This window comes from Ostrea edulis, chromosome 3 (genome assembly GCF_947568905.1).
Source record: "Ostrea edulis chromosome 3, xbOstEdul1.1, whole genome shotgun sequence".
Classification (NCBI taxonomy): domain Eukaryota; kingdom Metazoa; phylum Mollusca; class Bivalvia; order Ostreida; family Ostreidae; genus Ostrea; species Ostrea edulis.
Genome location: NC_079166.1, coordinates 80,802,955 through 80,818,446, shown reverse-complemented (window position 1 = coordinate 80,818,446; position 15,492 = coordinate 80,802,955). Strand labels below are relative to the sequence as shown.

At 37.5% G+C, this 15,492-nt stretch overlaps 1 protein-coding gene across 7 annotated transcripts; it reads left to right on the top strand.

The window, feature by feature from the left end:
• The first annotated feature begins 361 nt into the window (after nt 1–361).
• Nucleotides 362–13,597, top strand: LOC130046347 (zinc finger protein 528-like). 7 transcript variants are annotated; one of them, XM_056159138.1, is made up of 5 exons: nt 1,419–1,552; nt 2,890–2,951; nt 7,790–7,846; nt 8,235–10,025; nt 11,846–13,597. In XM_056159138.1, the coding sequence occupies exons 4-5, from the start codon at nt 8,835–8,837 to the stop codon at nt 13,175–13,177; spliced, it is 2,523 nt and encodes an 840-aa protein (XP_056015113.1). In that variant the 5' UTR covers nt 1,419–1,552; nt 2,890–2,951; nt 7,790–7,846; nt 8,235–8,834; the 3' UTR covers nt 13,178–13,597. The 7 variants fall into 7 exon arrangements, 6 of the variants coding, with proteins under 6 accessions (XP_056015114.1, XP_056015115.1, XP_056015112.1 ...); XR_008801299.1 differs by lacking the exon at nt 11,846–13,597 and having other exon boundaries at nt 362–1,552; nt 8,235–8,277; XM_056159136.1 differs by lacking the exon at nt 7,790–7,846.
• Nucleotides 13,598–15,492: the final 1,895 nt, after the last annotated feature.

Genomic DNA, 15,492 nt, shown 5'->3' with positions numbered 1-15,492 from the left:
GGCAGTGTGAAACGCGAGCCAGTCAACAACAGAGGAAGGACCAGAGAACTCTATATACATCATAAGGCAGTGTGAAACGCGAGCCAGTCAATAGGAATTTGAAATGAAAACAAACTGGATGAGAACCAGTATGTTGGGATTTTCAAATTTGTGCCTGAAATTTAAACAACAGCAGCTTTTCCAGTTTATTTCTGTTGTTGGATTCTGATTTTAGAATGTGAAGTGTACAGCATTTAAAGTCCTGAAAATCACATAGCTTTCCCTGCTGTGGACCTTTATATTAAAACGTGTAAGAAGTCCTCCATCAACCTAGTTTTCCACATTTTAACTGAGGTTTTTCTGAAATCCCAACATAATTAGGATGTCGGATAAAGATAGAAATCCAGGAAATGTTCCACAAAATAATTCAGAAGGATTGGATTTTTATGGAGCAAATGCACAAACTGTCTTAAATGGTAGGTATGCTCCTATTTTACAGAAATTTCAAGACTTTGTGAACACCCAGAATTCCAGTGGATACAGGAAGCAGTACCAAATGGTGGTAATGCATCCAAAACATAATAAGGTGGAAATCCCAGATTTAAACATAGCAGACCAAACTGAAAGAAAAACATTCCAGAGCAAGGCAAATACTAGTAGACCAATCTGGAATGCTTCCAATATCTTTCCAAGTCCTTCATCTAATGAAGTAGTCTCATCAGTTTCCCAAGACTTCAAATCTGAAGAATGTGAAGCATATTCAGAACCTTATAAACCAGAAAAAGATTTGGAGGATGAGTTTACTCTTTCTAGTCAGTCTCCACAAATCTCACCAGTTTCCCAAGCACCAATCTCACCAGTTTCCCAAGCACAAATCTCACCAGTGTCTCAAGACTTCAAATCGGAAGACTGTGCAGCATATTCAAAACCTTCAAAGTTTGTTTTTGCCTCATCTTGTGCCCCTTATAAACCAGAAAGAGATTTGGAGGATAGTTTTTCTGTGTCTGTTCTCTCACCAGTTTCCCAAGCACCAATCTCACCAGTTTCCCAAGCACCAATCTCACCAGTTTCCCAAGCACAAATCTCACCAGTGTCTCAAGACTTCAAATCGGAAGACTGTGCAGCATATTCAAAACCTTCAAAGTTTGTTTTTGCCTCATCTTGTGCCCCTTATAAACCAGAAGGAGATTTGGAGGATAGTTTTTCTGTGTCTGTTCTCTCACCAGTTTCCCAAGCACCAATCTCACCAGTTTCCCGAGCACCAAACTCACCAGTTTCCCAAGCACCAATCTTACCAGTTTCCCAAGCACCAATCTCACCAGTTTCCCAAGCATCAATCTCACCAGTTTCCCAAGCTGATTATGTACCAGATGAAGAGCCTTCACAACTTCTATTTGTATCATCCACTGATCCAGAGAGAGATTCTGAGCTGTGTGCTACATATGGCCAACCACTCTTATATAATGACCATTGTGAGAATAAGGGAGTAATTCCGACGGAACATCTTGTGTCAGTGAAATTTCAGCCAATTTCCTATAAACAGTTACAATCATTTAATGAAGAAGGGGAAACGGTAAGTTTTCTGCACTTGAAGTTATTTTTCATGAGTGTTTACACATATATACATACATACATGTATACACACGAATACACATATATACATACATACATGTATACACACGAATACACATATATACATACATACATGAATACACATATACTTAGTAGGAAAACCTAATAGGAAACTCTTGTGGGCAGGATACAAACCAAACCCTAAGCTCCAGGGGCACGTTTTACAGAATAATTTACGACTTACGACCAACTTTGCATACTGGAATTATCCAGTTTATTGTAAGGTCATTTACTCCAAATGCAAAATAGTTTTTTAAAATGTTGAAATTAAGCCTCAGAAAAGTTTTACTTCATTCACTTAAAGTAATAACTGTGTAATACAATTTAAGACTCGTGACTTTGCCATAAGTTGTTTTTGTAAAACGGGTCCCAGGATATTACAACTTGGTATACTTTATCACCATGATGAGAGGAAGATGTTTATATTTTTTTTTCAAGGTCAGTAGTCAAAGGTCAAGGTCATACTATTACTTAGTAGGAAAACCTTGTAGGCAGGATACAAATCAAACCGTAAGCTTCAGAATATTGCAACTTGGTACATTTCATCACCATGATGAAAGGAAGATGCTATTGTTTTTCAAGGTCAGGAGTCAAAGGTCACGGTCGTAGTATTAATTAGTAGAAAAACAAATCAAACTGTAAGCTCCAGGATATTGATTGATTGATTGAATATTGTTTAAGGTTCCTCTCTAGAATATTTCACCCATATGGAGACATGACCACTGCTGGTGAAGAGCTGCAAAATTTAGGCCTATGCTCGGCACTTATAGCCATTGAGTAGGGGGTGGGTGGGATCTTTATCGTGCCACACTTGCTGTGACACGGGACCTCAGATTTTTTGGTTCCATCTGAATGACCGCACCATTTAGTTGCCTCTTATGATAAGCAAGGGGGTACTGAGGACCTATTCTAACCTGGATCCCCATGGGATCCCAGGATATTGCAATTTGGTACATTCGATCATCATCACGATGATAGGAAGATGCCTATAGTTTTTCAAGCTTATAGGTCAAGGTCACAGTATCACTTACATGTAGTAGGAAAACCTTGTAGGCAGTATACAAACTGAGCTGTTGGGGCTAGGACCATCATTCTTTGTACACACACACTTTATGCCAAGTGGAGAATGCCTATTGTTTCTTAAGGTCAAGTTCGTAGTAGCAGGATGCAGATTGATTCCTTTGGACAATTACCATTAAATTTGGTACACATACATCTTATGCCAATTGAAAATATTACATAGAGAGTACATGATTTGTCTTGTTTTTTTATGCAAAGAAAGTATGTCACACCCTGATGATTGCTGATACTACCTGAAGCCAAGTTTTACAAATCATGATGTAAGAAAAACACCCTATACATTAGCTTTGCACGTGTGTATTATGTACCTTTGGCAGTACTCTTGTTTTGTTTTGTTTTTTCCGAGGGGTTTCAACTTATCCTAACTAGGCAGTAGTACTGGGTGTTTTACAACTGGAATTGCACATAGATAATGAAATACATTGTATGTGTATTTCTGTCCAATCTAAGAGAGATTGATATACTTTGGATCCTTTTTTCTCCTGTGTATATATACCTGACATAGACGGTTTTTATTGTGCAGTATTTACTGGTGTTCTGTACTGTAAGCAGAACACAAGTCACATTTAATGAGGTTACCGTGGCAACAGTCAAAACCTCAGGACCAATACTTCACAAAAAAAAAAATACTGAATTTCAAATGACTTGTATCAGAGTCATGACAGTGCGGAGTGTACAGTATGATGAACGTGATGAGACAGGAGTTTGCAGTCTTTCAAATGAAAAACTTATTGAGCACTGGTCATTCGGGCATTTGTATCTGGACTTTATGATAGATCAAACACAAAGTCTCAATTTTTTATGCCTCCATAATAGGGGATTTTGGTCTGTTTGTCCACAAAAACTTAATCATGGACAAAACTTTTGAGAAGTTGATGATAGGACTTTCATATTTCACAATTGTTTTCCTTGGGATAACCTTGTGAAAAAAGTTGAAAGACCTTTCTTTTTGACCTTGTGACCTTGACCAGGGGTTATGGGGGCATCAGTGTTTCACAAACACACCGTGTTCAGTTTGAAAAGAACTTTGAAGAGAGTACATTAAACCATATTAAGGGTTTCAGACTTTCAGTCAAAATTAGTTCTAGTGCGATAAAATACTATTTGCTTACAATCATCAAATGGTAACATATCATTTCAACAGAAAGTCATTGATATTGATCAAAAGCACAGGCCTGACAGTCTGGTATATGTGTAATAATTGTACAAGACAAATCCCAATTTTGCTGGACTTGGTCTCCGGGCCAGTAGCTATTTTCGAAGTTTAAGTAACAAGATATTCACCACAGATAAATCTATTGTCATGTTAAAGCAGTGATGCAGTGGTAGACTAAGGTCTATAGAGAGAAAGCTGCTGTGGTGGACCTTCTTTAGAAGGAGATCAAAGTGAGGGAGACTTTCATGTTTTATGTACAATGTATCTACTTTTTAGCTCACCTGAGCTGAAAGCTCAAGTGAGCTTTTCTGATCACCCGTATTCGTCCGTCCGTCTGTAAACTTTTCACATTTTCAACTTCTTCTCAACAACCACTGGGCCAATTTCAACCAAAGTTGGCACAAAACATCCTTAGGTAAAGGGAATTCTAAATTGTTAAAATAAAGGGCCAGGCCACCTTCCAAGGGGAGATAATCAAGAAAAGGTAAAAATAGGGTAGGGTCATTAAAAAATCTTCTCAAGAACCACTTGGCCAGAAAAGATGAAATTTATAGATAAGCTTTATTAGGTAGTGCAGATTCAAGTTTGTTAAAATCACGGACCCCGGGGATTGGATGGGGCCTCAAGGGGGGCCTCAAAGTTTTACATACAAATTTATAGGAAAAATCTTTTAAAATCTTCTTCTCAAGAACCACTGGGCCAGAAAAGATGAAATTTATAGATAAGTTTTATTAAGTAGTGAAGATTCTAAATTGTTAAAATCATGGCCCCCGGGGGTCGGATGGGGCCACAATAGGGGATCAAAGTTTTACATACAAATATATAGGAAAAATCTTCTTCTCAAGAACCACTGAGCCAGAAAAGCTGAGATTTATATGAAAGCTTCCTGATATAGTACAGATTCTAAATTGTTAAGATCATGGCCCCCGGGGGTCGGATGGGACCACAATAGGGGATCAAAGTTTTACATACAAATATATAGGAAAAATCTTTAAAAATCTTCTTCCCAGAACCACTGAGCCAGAAAAGCTGAGATTTATATGAAAGCTTTCTGATATAGTGCAGATTCAGGTTTGTTAAAATCATGGCCCCCTGGGGTAGGATGGGGCCACAATAGGGGATCAAAGTTTTACATACAAATATAAAGGGAAAATCTTTAAAAATCTTCTTCTCAAGAACCACTGGGCCAGAAAAGATGAAATTTATAGATAAGTTTTATTAGGTAGTGCAGATTCTAAATTGTTAAAATCATGGCCCCCGGGGGTCGGATGGGGCCACAATAGGGGATCAAAGTTTTACATACAAATATATAGGAAAAATCTTTAAACATCTTCTTCTCAAGAACCACTGAGCCAGAAAAGCTGAGATTTATATGAAAGCTTCCTGATATAGTGCAGATTCTAAATTGTTAAGATCATGGCCCCCGGGGGTCGGATGGGGCCACAATAGGGGATCAAAGTTTTACATACAAATATATAGGAAAAATCTTTAAAAATCTTCTTCCCAGAACCACTGAGCCAGAAAAGCTGAGATTTATATGAAAGCTTTCTGATATAGTGCAGATTCAGGTTTGCTAAAATCATGGCCCCCTGGGGTAGGATGGGGCCACAATAGGGGGTCAAAGTTTTACATACAAATATATAGGGAAAATCTTTTAAAATCTTCTTCTCAAGAACCACTGAGCCAGAAAAGCTGAGATTTATATGAAAGCTTTCTTATATAATGCAGATTCTAAATTGTTAAAATCATGGCCCCCTGGGGTAGGATGGGGCCACAATAGGGGATCAAAGTTTTACATACAAATATATTGGAAAAATCTTTTAAAATCTTCTTCTCAAGAACCACTGAGCCAGAAAAGCTGAGATTTATATGAAAGCTTCCTGATATAGTACAGATTCTAAATTGTTAAAATCATTGTCCCCGGGGATCGGATGGGGCCACAATAGGGGGTCATAGTTTTTTGTTTTTTTTTATATAGTGCAGATTCAAGTTTGTTAAAATCATGGACCCCGGGGATTGGATGGGGTCTCAAGGAGGGCCTCAAAGTTTTACATACAAATTTATAGGAAAAATCTTTTAAAATCTTCTTCTCAAGAACCACTGAGCCAGAAATGCTGAGATTTATATGAAAGCTTCCTGATATAGTGCAGATTCTAAATTGTTAAAGGTCGGGAGTAACCTAGAAAATTTTACACCCCTACAGCAATTAAGCATATATGGCAAGAGGGCAGGGCTTAGCAGTGTTATCAGAATAAGCAGCAATCTGATGCTTGACTCTACACGCGCTCTGTAGCAGACGATATTTTGAACAGGGAGACTGGCATGATTTATCAAAATAAACTAAAGTTTTCCCGCATTTTTCTACCACTCTGCTCGATCTGTGAGGCACTGAAAGGCTATGTTTTTACTTTAACAAAACTTCACCCTAGGAACTACAAAATGAATTCATCATTGTTTTATCCATGTCTTTTAAAACATGTAGTTTTTTTTATAATATACACAAATATTGGTATATACGATATACTAATACTTATGATTTTCCTCTTGGTACCTTTCAATTGTGAGAAGAATTTGGGGGGAAATTGTAGCTGTGCAATGGACATGTGCATTGAAGGGTTATTAAGAAACATTTTGTCCATTATGATATTTGGAGACCTACTATCTGTGATTGTCTCTTTTGGCATTGTAATGTTCACACGTTAGAGTCCAGATTGAGAGTAATTTTAGAGTGATGGTTGATCAATTGGACATTTGTCATCATTGGTGAGAGACAATTAATGGGAGTTACACAACTGGCCTAGGAGATTGTTGCTTAATCAGACAAACATCATGCTTGACATTATTCGAGAAAAGGTACCAGCAATCCTGCAAAACTCTGAAACAGTGATCAGACTGAACAGTCCTAATGAGTTATTTTCATAAAGTTAACCAATTTTTTTAATGGAATGTGATTATATATAATTAAAAAATAAAATTTGGATTTACCAATGATATATGAGTAAGTACTTTTTTTCCACGTTATACAGTGATTTGATTACATGTTGCCTTTGGTGCAATCCCTCTTATCTAGAACTAAACAAGCATGCTCCTGCAATGTGTGAGTCAACATCCGGTGTAAACAATAACAAAAGATAATCACACCCACAAACTGCCAATCTCTAGTTTGAAATACAAATTTAGCCCTGCTTCAGATTTTTGAGGCCAAAATTAAAACTTCATGAGAAGTTATATCTAAAATAGATATGGCCAATATATGCACAGTTATGAGGGGAACAAGCATACCTATTTTAAAATTTCAGTACAACAGCTTAATCTTTATTTTTGCAAAATAAGTGCTGCAATCTGAATGTGACCAGAAAATTCATATATTCCACCATTTTCACCGATTGGCTGCTTTTATACCCAATTGCCGGCTTTTAAGATCATGGCCCCAGGGGGTCGGATGGGGCCACAATAGGGGGTCAAAGTTTTACATACAAATATATAGGAAAAATCTTTAAAAATCTTCTTCCCAGAACCACTGAGCCAGAAAAGCTGAGATTTATATGAAAGCTTTCTGATATAGTGCAGATTCAGGTTTGTTAAAATCATGGCCCCCTGGGGTAGGATGGGGCCACAATAGGGGATCAAAGTTTTACATACAAATATATAGGGAAAATCTTTAAAAATCTTCTTCTCAAGAACCATTAGGCCAAAGAAGTTCACATTTACATGAAAGCTTTCTGACATAGTGTAGATTCAAGTTTGCAAAAACCATGGTCTCCAGGGGTAGGTTTGGGGCCATGATAGGGACTACGGTTTTACATGCAAATAGATATGGAAAATCTCCTGAGATGGACCAAGGTGACTCAGGTGAGCGATGTGGCCCATGGGCCTCTTGTTATTATTTTGTGTTTTGCCTTGAAGAATTTCTCAGTCATATTGAGGTATTTCTATTTGTAGTTGAAGTATCACAAATTTACAAACCAGTGCATGGTGTTCCGGACTGTATCAGTGAGGGTACTTTATTGTGCTAATGTCTGCTGCCACATGAAACTCGTCCAACACACCTATGACTTTCACTTCTAAATGCAGAGCGTTTAGCGAAGGAACAGTCACTACCTATTTTAACCTCTTGGGTTTGACACTGTCAAGGCATTGACCGGGCTCGAATCCCCGCCCTCCTGGTCACGAAGCGAATGTTCTAACCACTAACGGCTTAAATCATATGTGTCGTCTTATAGATACCCAAATCAAGATATATATGTACCAGCATCCATGATGAAATATGCAAATTTCTTTGCCTCAGATATAAGACCCATCACATTTCATGACACAAATCACAAAATGAAAATCTATTACTTTGAGCATTTGATAATTTATTTAAACTCATTTTCTTTATTTGTAGACAGCAGCCTAAGGACGGGCTCGTCCAGCTGTTGAGGTAGCGTGTATACCTACTCAGTATGCTACTGATACAACAGAGGAAGGACCAGAGAACTCTCCATACAACATAAGGCAGTGTGAAACGTGAGCCAGTCAACAACAGAGGAAGGACCAGAGAACTCTCCATACAACATAAGGCAGTGTGAAACGCAAGCCAGTCAATAACAGAGGAAGGACCAGAGAACTCTATATACATCATAAGGCAGTGTGAAACGCGAGCCAGTCAACAACAGAGGAAGGACCAGAGAACTCTATATACATCATAAGGCAGTGTGAAACGCGAGCCAGTCAATAGGAATTTGAAATGAAAACAAACTGGATGAGAACCAGTATGTTGGGATTTTCAAATTTGTGCCTGAAATTTAAACAACAGCAGCTTTTCCAGTTTATTTCTGTTGTTGGATTCTGATTTTAGAATGTGAAGTGTACAGCATTTAAAGTCCTGAAAATCACATAGCTTTCCCTGCTGTGGACCTTTATATTAAAACGTGTAAGAAGTCCTCCATCAACCTAGTTTTCCACATTTTAACTGAGGTTTTTCTGAAATCCCAACATAATTAGGATGTCGGATAAAGATAGAAATCCAGGAAATGTTCCACAAAATAATTCAGAAGGATTGGATTTTTATGGAGCAAATGCACAAACTGTCTTAAATGGTAGGTATGCTCCTATTTTACAGAAATTTCAAGACTTTGTGAACACCCAGAATTCCAGTGGATACAGGAAGCAGTACCAAATGGTGGTAATGCATCCAAAACATAATAAGGTGGAAATCCCAGATTTAAACATAGCAGACCAAACTGAAAGAAAAACATTCCAGAGCAAGGCAAATACTAGTAGACCAATCTGGAATGCTTCCAATATCTTTCCAAGTCCTTCATCTAATGAAGTAGTCTCATCAGTTTCCCAAGACTTCAAATCTGAAGAATGTGAAGCATATTCAGAACCTTATAAACCAGAAAAAGATTTGGAGGATGAGTTTACTCTTTCTAGTCAGTCTCCACAAATCTCACCAGTTTCCCAAGCACCAATCTCACCAGTTTCCCAAGCACAAATCTCACCAGTGTCTCAAGACTTCAAATCGGAAGACTGTGCAGCATATTCAAAACCTTCAAAGTTTGTTTTTGCCTCATCTTGTGCCCCTTATAAACCAGAAAGAGATTTGGAGGATAGTTTTTCTGTGTCTGTTCTCTCACCAGTTTCCCAAGCACCAATCTCACCAGTTTCCCAAGCACCAATCTCACCAGTTTCCCAAGCACAAATCTCACCAGTGTCTCAAGACTTCAAATCGGAAGACTGTGCAGCATATTCAAAACCTTCAAAGTTTGTTTTTGCCTCATCTTGTGCCCCTTATAAACCAGAAGGAGATTTGGAGGATAGTTTTTCTGTGTCTGTTCTCTCACCAGTTTCCCAAGCACCAATCTCACCAGTTTCCCGAGCACCAAACTCACCAGTTTCCCAAGCACCAATCTTACCAGTTTCCCAAGCACCAATCTCACCAGTTTCCCAAGCATCAATCTCACCAGTTTCCCAAGCTGATTATGTACCAGATGAAGAGCCTTCACAACTTCTATTTGTATCATCCACTGATCCAGAGAGAGATTCTGAGCTGTGTGCTACATATGGCCAACCACTCTTATATAATGACCATTGTGAGAATAAGGGAGTAATTCCGACGGAACATCTTGTGTCAGTGAAATTTCAGCCAATTTCCTATAAACAGTTACAATCATTTAATGAAGAAGGGGAAACGGTAAGTTTTCTGCACTTGAAGTTATTTTTCATGAGTGTTTACACATATATACATACATACATGTATACACACGAATACACATATATACATACATACATGTATACACACGAATACACATATATACATACATACATGAATACACATATATACATACATACATGTATACATACGGATACACATATATACATATTACATACATGTATACACACGAATACACATATATACATACATACATGTATACATACGGATACACATATATACATATTACATACATGTACACACACGAATGTAATACAGTTACCCTTTTATACATGTCTATATCTCTATTTAGTATTGCTTATAGGAGTTATGAGATTGATCACCGTTCGTTATCTTCACCTTTCATATATGAATATACAATTTATGTTTGTACATGTATTTTGATGGTTGACTAATTGTTCTTGAGTTGAACATTCCTTAGATAATCTTGTATATAGAGACATACATGTATGTCAACAGTTTTAGGTGAAATGCTACAAAGGTGAACATAGTCTAGAGCTTGGTTGTTTGGTTCAATATTGTTTAATGTCCCACTCCAGAATTTTTCACTCATATGGAGACATTACCATTCTCGGTGAAGGGCCACAAAATTTCGGCATATGCTCGGCGCTTACAGCTTATGAGCAGGGAGGGGTCTTTATTGTGCCACACTTGCTGTGACACGGGGCCTCGGTTTTTGCAGTCTCATCTGAAGAATCACCCCATTTAGTTGCCTCTTATGACAAACAAGGGAGTACTGAGGACCTATTCTAACCAAGATCCCCATGGTAGTGTATAGCTTAAATTGGGCCATTTAGCAGTGAGGGTTCTTTATTTTTACCAAATTGTACTTAAAGTCATTGAGATGGACCTCATTTTTAGCTCACCTGAGTTTTCATCTGAGCTGAAAGCTCAAGTGAGCTTTTCTGATCACCAGTTTTCCGTCGTCTGTCGATAAACTTTTCACATTTTTGACTTCTTCTCCAGAACCAATGGGTCAATTTCAACCAAACTTGGCAAAAAGCATATTTGGGTGAATGGCTTTCAAGTTTGTTCAATTGAAAGGGCCATGTCTCCTTCAAAGGGGAGATAATCACAATAAATGCAAAAATAGGATGGGTTCATTTAAAAAAAAAAGTTCTTAGAACTCAAGAACCACTGGGTCAGAAAAGCTGAACTTTTCATGAAAGCTTCCTGACATAGTGGGGATTCAAGTTAGTTAAAATCATGACTCCTGAAGTACGGTTCAAAGTTTTACATTCGAATATATAGGAAAATTCTTAATCTTCTTTCCAAGAACCATTGAGCCAAGAAAGTTCAAATTTACTTGGCAGCTCTCTGACAGTGCAGATTCAAGTTTGTTAAAATCATGGGCGATGGCCCCTTGGGAAAGAGTAGGGCCATAATATGGGATCAAAGTTTTACATACAAATATATAGGGAGACTCTTTAAAAATTGTCTTCCTCATGGTGCAAGTTCTACAACCCATGACCATTCCTAAAGCAGCTCTACATTTTGAATTGTAACATTACATGGAATATGGAAAAGAGAAATGTCATATGACAGTCACCATATAATAGCATATTCCTGCATGTCATTTGTAACTTATTTACTTCGAACAATATTATAGCTCTAAGCGATGATGAGAGAAAATGTTAAAAACTGTCCTTCTGAAACAATGAAAGTTGTATTTTGTATTAAGTCATGCTTTCACTCCAATGATTTAAAGAGGACAAGAATTGACAAATACTGAAATTAATGAAATAATTGTATTGATTTTGTTTTTCATTTTATATTTTCAGCATATACTAGGACATGGAAGAAAATTTCCAAATCGGTATTTGCCGAGTTCGACGCCTTATAAGTGTGGCATGTGTGATATAACTTTTGGCAAAAGCAGAGACTTGAACAAGCACATTAAGAAGCATTGCAATCCCTGGTGTGCTGTGTGTAAGACGATGTTCTCCAGTGTATATAAATTGAAATCTCACAGATGCCTTCATCAATCGATATGCTGGATCTGTTTTGAGAGAGTTAAGGATACGAGAAAACTCGGCATTCACTACCGTACTCATGGAGTTTTTACAAATGAAGTAATGTTCAGCTGTGCCGAATGTGATGTGATGTTTCCCTTTGCCAGGAGATATGAACTTTGTCTGCACTTATTAGCAAAAAAATCCCTGTGTGAGAACTTACGATTTAAATGTACGAATTGTACTTTGATTCTTAATACATTGTCACTGTTTTTCGAACACATGAAGACAGAACATGTGATTTCAGACCGGAGAGGCGCATTTCAATGTCCAGTCTGTTCTCAGATTTATGTATGTAAGCATAATTTTCAGAAACATATGAAAATCAACAAACACAGAATAAAATGCAGTATTTGTTGTAAATTTTTCATAAGCGTGGGAGGAAATGCAAACAAACAATTTCAGCTGTGTGAACCTGGTGGTGAAACCAGAGACGAAGGAATGATTAACACCATGGCAACAAAAGAAGGCGGGAAGATCGGAATGAACTCTGGAGAAACGGATGAAGATTCCTCGAGATGTATTCAATGCAAATTGCGCTTTAAATGTAAGTTAACTTTGTTGAAATGTAGCCTGTTTCAAAATATACACAAGTGCCTGGTTTGTTCAAGAATGTTCTGCAAGTTGTTTCTTCTGAAATCACACATGAATATCCATGTACTCTACGCACACCACAGCTGTTATGTATGTGGGAAAAGATTTAGCCACACCAGAAATCTAAAGCTGCACATGAAGACCCATGTGTTCCACCCCAACTACTCTTGCAAAGTGTGTGGAAGAAAATTCGTCCATCGTCATCATCTTAACTTACACACAGAATTACATTTGAGAGAAAAATTTCTATGCGTCATATGCAATAAAGGATTCAATAAACTTTATCAATTCGTTCGCCACAGGAAGTTACATCCACGCAGTTGTACAAGTCGAAATAAAAAGGATGTGAAATTAAGCAAAAGAGGTAAAATTTATCTCAAGAAAGGCGTACGTTGGAAAACAACTCCACATGAACGCAAACCGTGTCTATGTCACATCTGTGGTAAGATGTTTAAATTAGAGAGTGATTATAACAATCATATGACGCTTCACACAAGGACGGAATGACAGAACACCAGTCTGTGAACAGAAGCATTAAATAAGACATCCACTAATGTCATCTGTGTGGACGGTAGCCCTGGCATCAGCAGATTCTGTGTAAACGGTTGTCTGGCATCGGCAGATTCTGTGTGAACGGTTGTCTGGCATCGGCAGATTCTGCGTGAACGGTAGCCCTGGCATCGGCAGATTCTGTGTGAACGGTAGCCTTAGCATCGGCAGATTCTGTGTGAACGGTAGCCCTGGCATCGGCAGATTCTCGAGAGACATTGTGAGGTTTGCTTGAAAGATTTTTCGGAAGTGTGTCAGCATCAATCAGACACAGGGCTCATATTATGGACTGATAGATTCGGAAGTATATAAAATTTCATGTGAACCTGTCAATCCGTGATCATACTGATATTCATGAATAAAACTGATCATAATGAAGAATTGTCTGTCAGTACGTCACAATTCAGTTACAGAGTTTTATAATTACGTAGGAGTAGGTATGGTAAGATAATGGCCTCCATAAGTTATCATGATCATTATTCAGTAAACCAGATCAAGTCTATCTCACAATAAGGAAGATCAGTTTTGATATGTGACATAATCTAAGTTTACAGGAAGGTCATAAAGTTTATGAATTTTTTTTATTTCCTCATTTTTGGCCAAAAGTTGATACATTTGATGGATATATTTGCATCAGAAAATATAGAGGACACAATAATATTGTATACCTGTATAAGCTGCAAGTTTAATATAGAAATGGTACAATGGTAAATGTGTTTGATGTCATGTTTTCCAAAGCTTCTATATACAATGCAGTGGCAGATCCAGAGGAGGAGGTTCTCCCCCACCCCTCCCTTTTGTCAGAAAATGTTGCTAAACGGTGAAAAAATAAGTCATTTTAAGAATGGAACCCCCTTTGAAAAATTCCTGGATCCGCCCCTGTAATGTAACACACACACACGCATTCATACGTACACTTTATAACCCACGCAACGAAGTTGCGGAGGCCATAATGTTTTTGACCCGTCCGCCGGTCCCTTTCTTGCCAGCGCAACTCCTTTGAGACCGCTCAACAGAATTTCGTGAAACTTTGTAGTTAATAAGGACACGCTGTGTAGATGTGCATATTCCCAGGAAATTCTGATTCAATAATTTTTATGGGAGTTATGCCTTTTTTGGACTTAGAATTTTAAGCCCCCCTATCCTGTTTTTTGCAATAATGCATAACATTACCATCCATTTTTTTAGGCATTGTCAAGCAATGTTGGAGCGTGGGGTATGTGAGTTTGCTCACTTCTGCTTTCTTTAATTTTATTTTTCTTTCTTCGCGTTTCACAAATTGAAATTGATGATAAAATTTTAATAGATCGACATTTAACTTTCTAATACATCCACTGTATATTAGATATCCTCGTTTACTGAGAATTGTTTTCATATGTAAATTTCAGAATTACACAGGTGTATCAACTCAAAATTTTCTAATGTAGTCACGCTATATGGAGTAGATCACTCGGTACAATCCTCCATTTTCCCTTTAAAACATCAAAATTTCCCACGAAGAAATATAAGTCCCCCCACCCCACCCCCATTCTTCCATTATAAGGATATGGTGATTAAGATTCGATGAAATTGTTTCAAAGAAATCCTTGAGGTAATCTATAAATATAGACATCTTTTATTTTCAATTCACGTGACGAGAATTGAAACCAGGTGTTTCCTATTGTAGACATCAGTTTCGATTTCATTGTAGCAATTGAGTTTAAAAAGTATTGAAACTGTTTTTGAAGTACCGTATGTGATGATGAAAATAAATGGAGATGTGGTGAAAACAGAGTGTTACAACGCAGACATGAACCGAACGAATAAGAGGACATGTATTTAGACTCAGTTTTCACAGCCGGAAATCAATCTGTATTTACACTCAGTTTTCACAGCCGGAAATCAATCTGTATTTAGACTCAGTTTTCACAGCCGAAAATCAATCTGTATTTAGACTTAGTTTTCACAGCCGAAAATCAATCTGTATTTAGACTCAGTTTTCACAGCCGAAAATCAATCTGTATTTAGACTCGGTTAACATTTAACACTAAACCAAAGAAACGACAGTCAGGAAGTTTAGGACCATTCTTACGTCACATCATATATCATGGTTTCGTTTATATATGTATGGAAACGCATGTATGAATAATTTGCAAAGATTTTAACGTAAACCTCTAGTGTTTCCAGGCTTCTGTGTTTGTCTTCTTTTATTTTTGTATTCTTTATGGGATTTGTAAGAGTGATCAATGTTTCTCAAATTCATTTTTCATTGTGAAATATTGTGAAATTCGTCG

Bases quoted from the DNA above. Each gene is read 5' to 3' on its own strand.
- LOC130046347 (XM_056159137.1), top strand. From the start codon at position 8,835: ATGTCGGATAAAGATAGAAATCCAGGAAATGTTCCACAAAATAATTCA. The intron at 10,026-11,845 runs GTAAGTTTTCTG...TTATATTTTCAG, and splicing joins TTAATGAAGAAGGGGAAACG to CATATACTAGGACATGGAAG.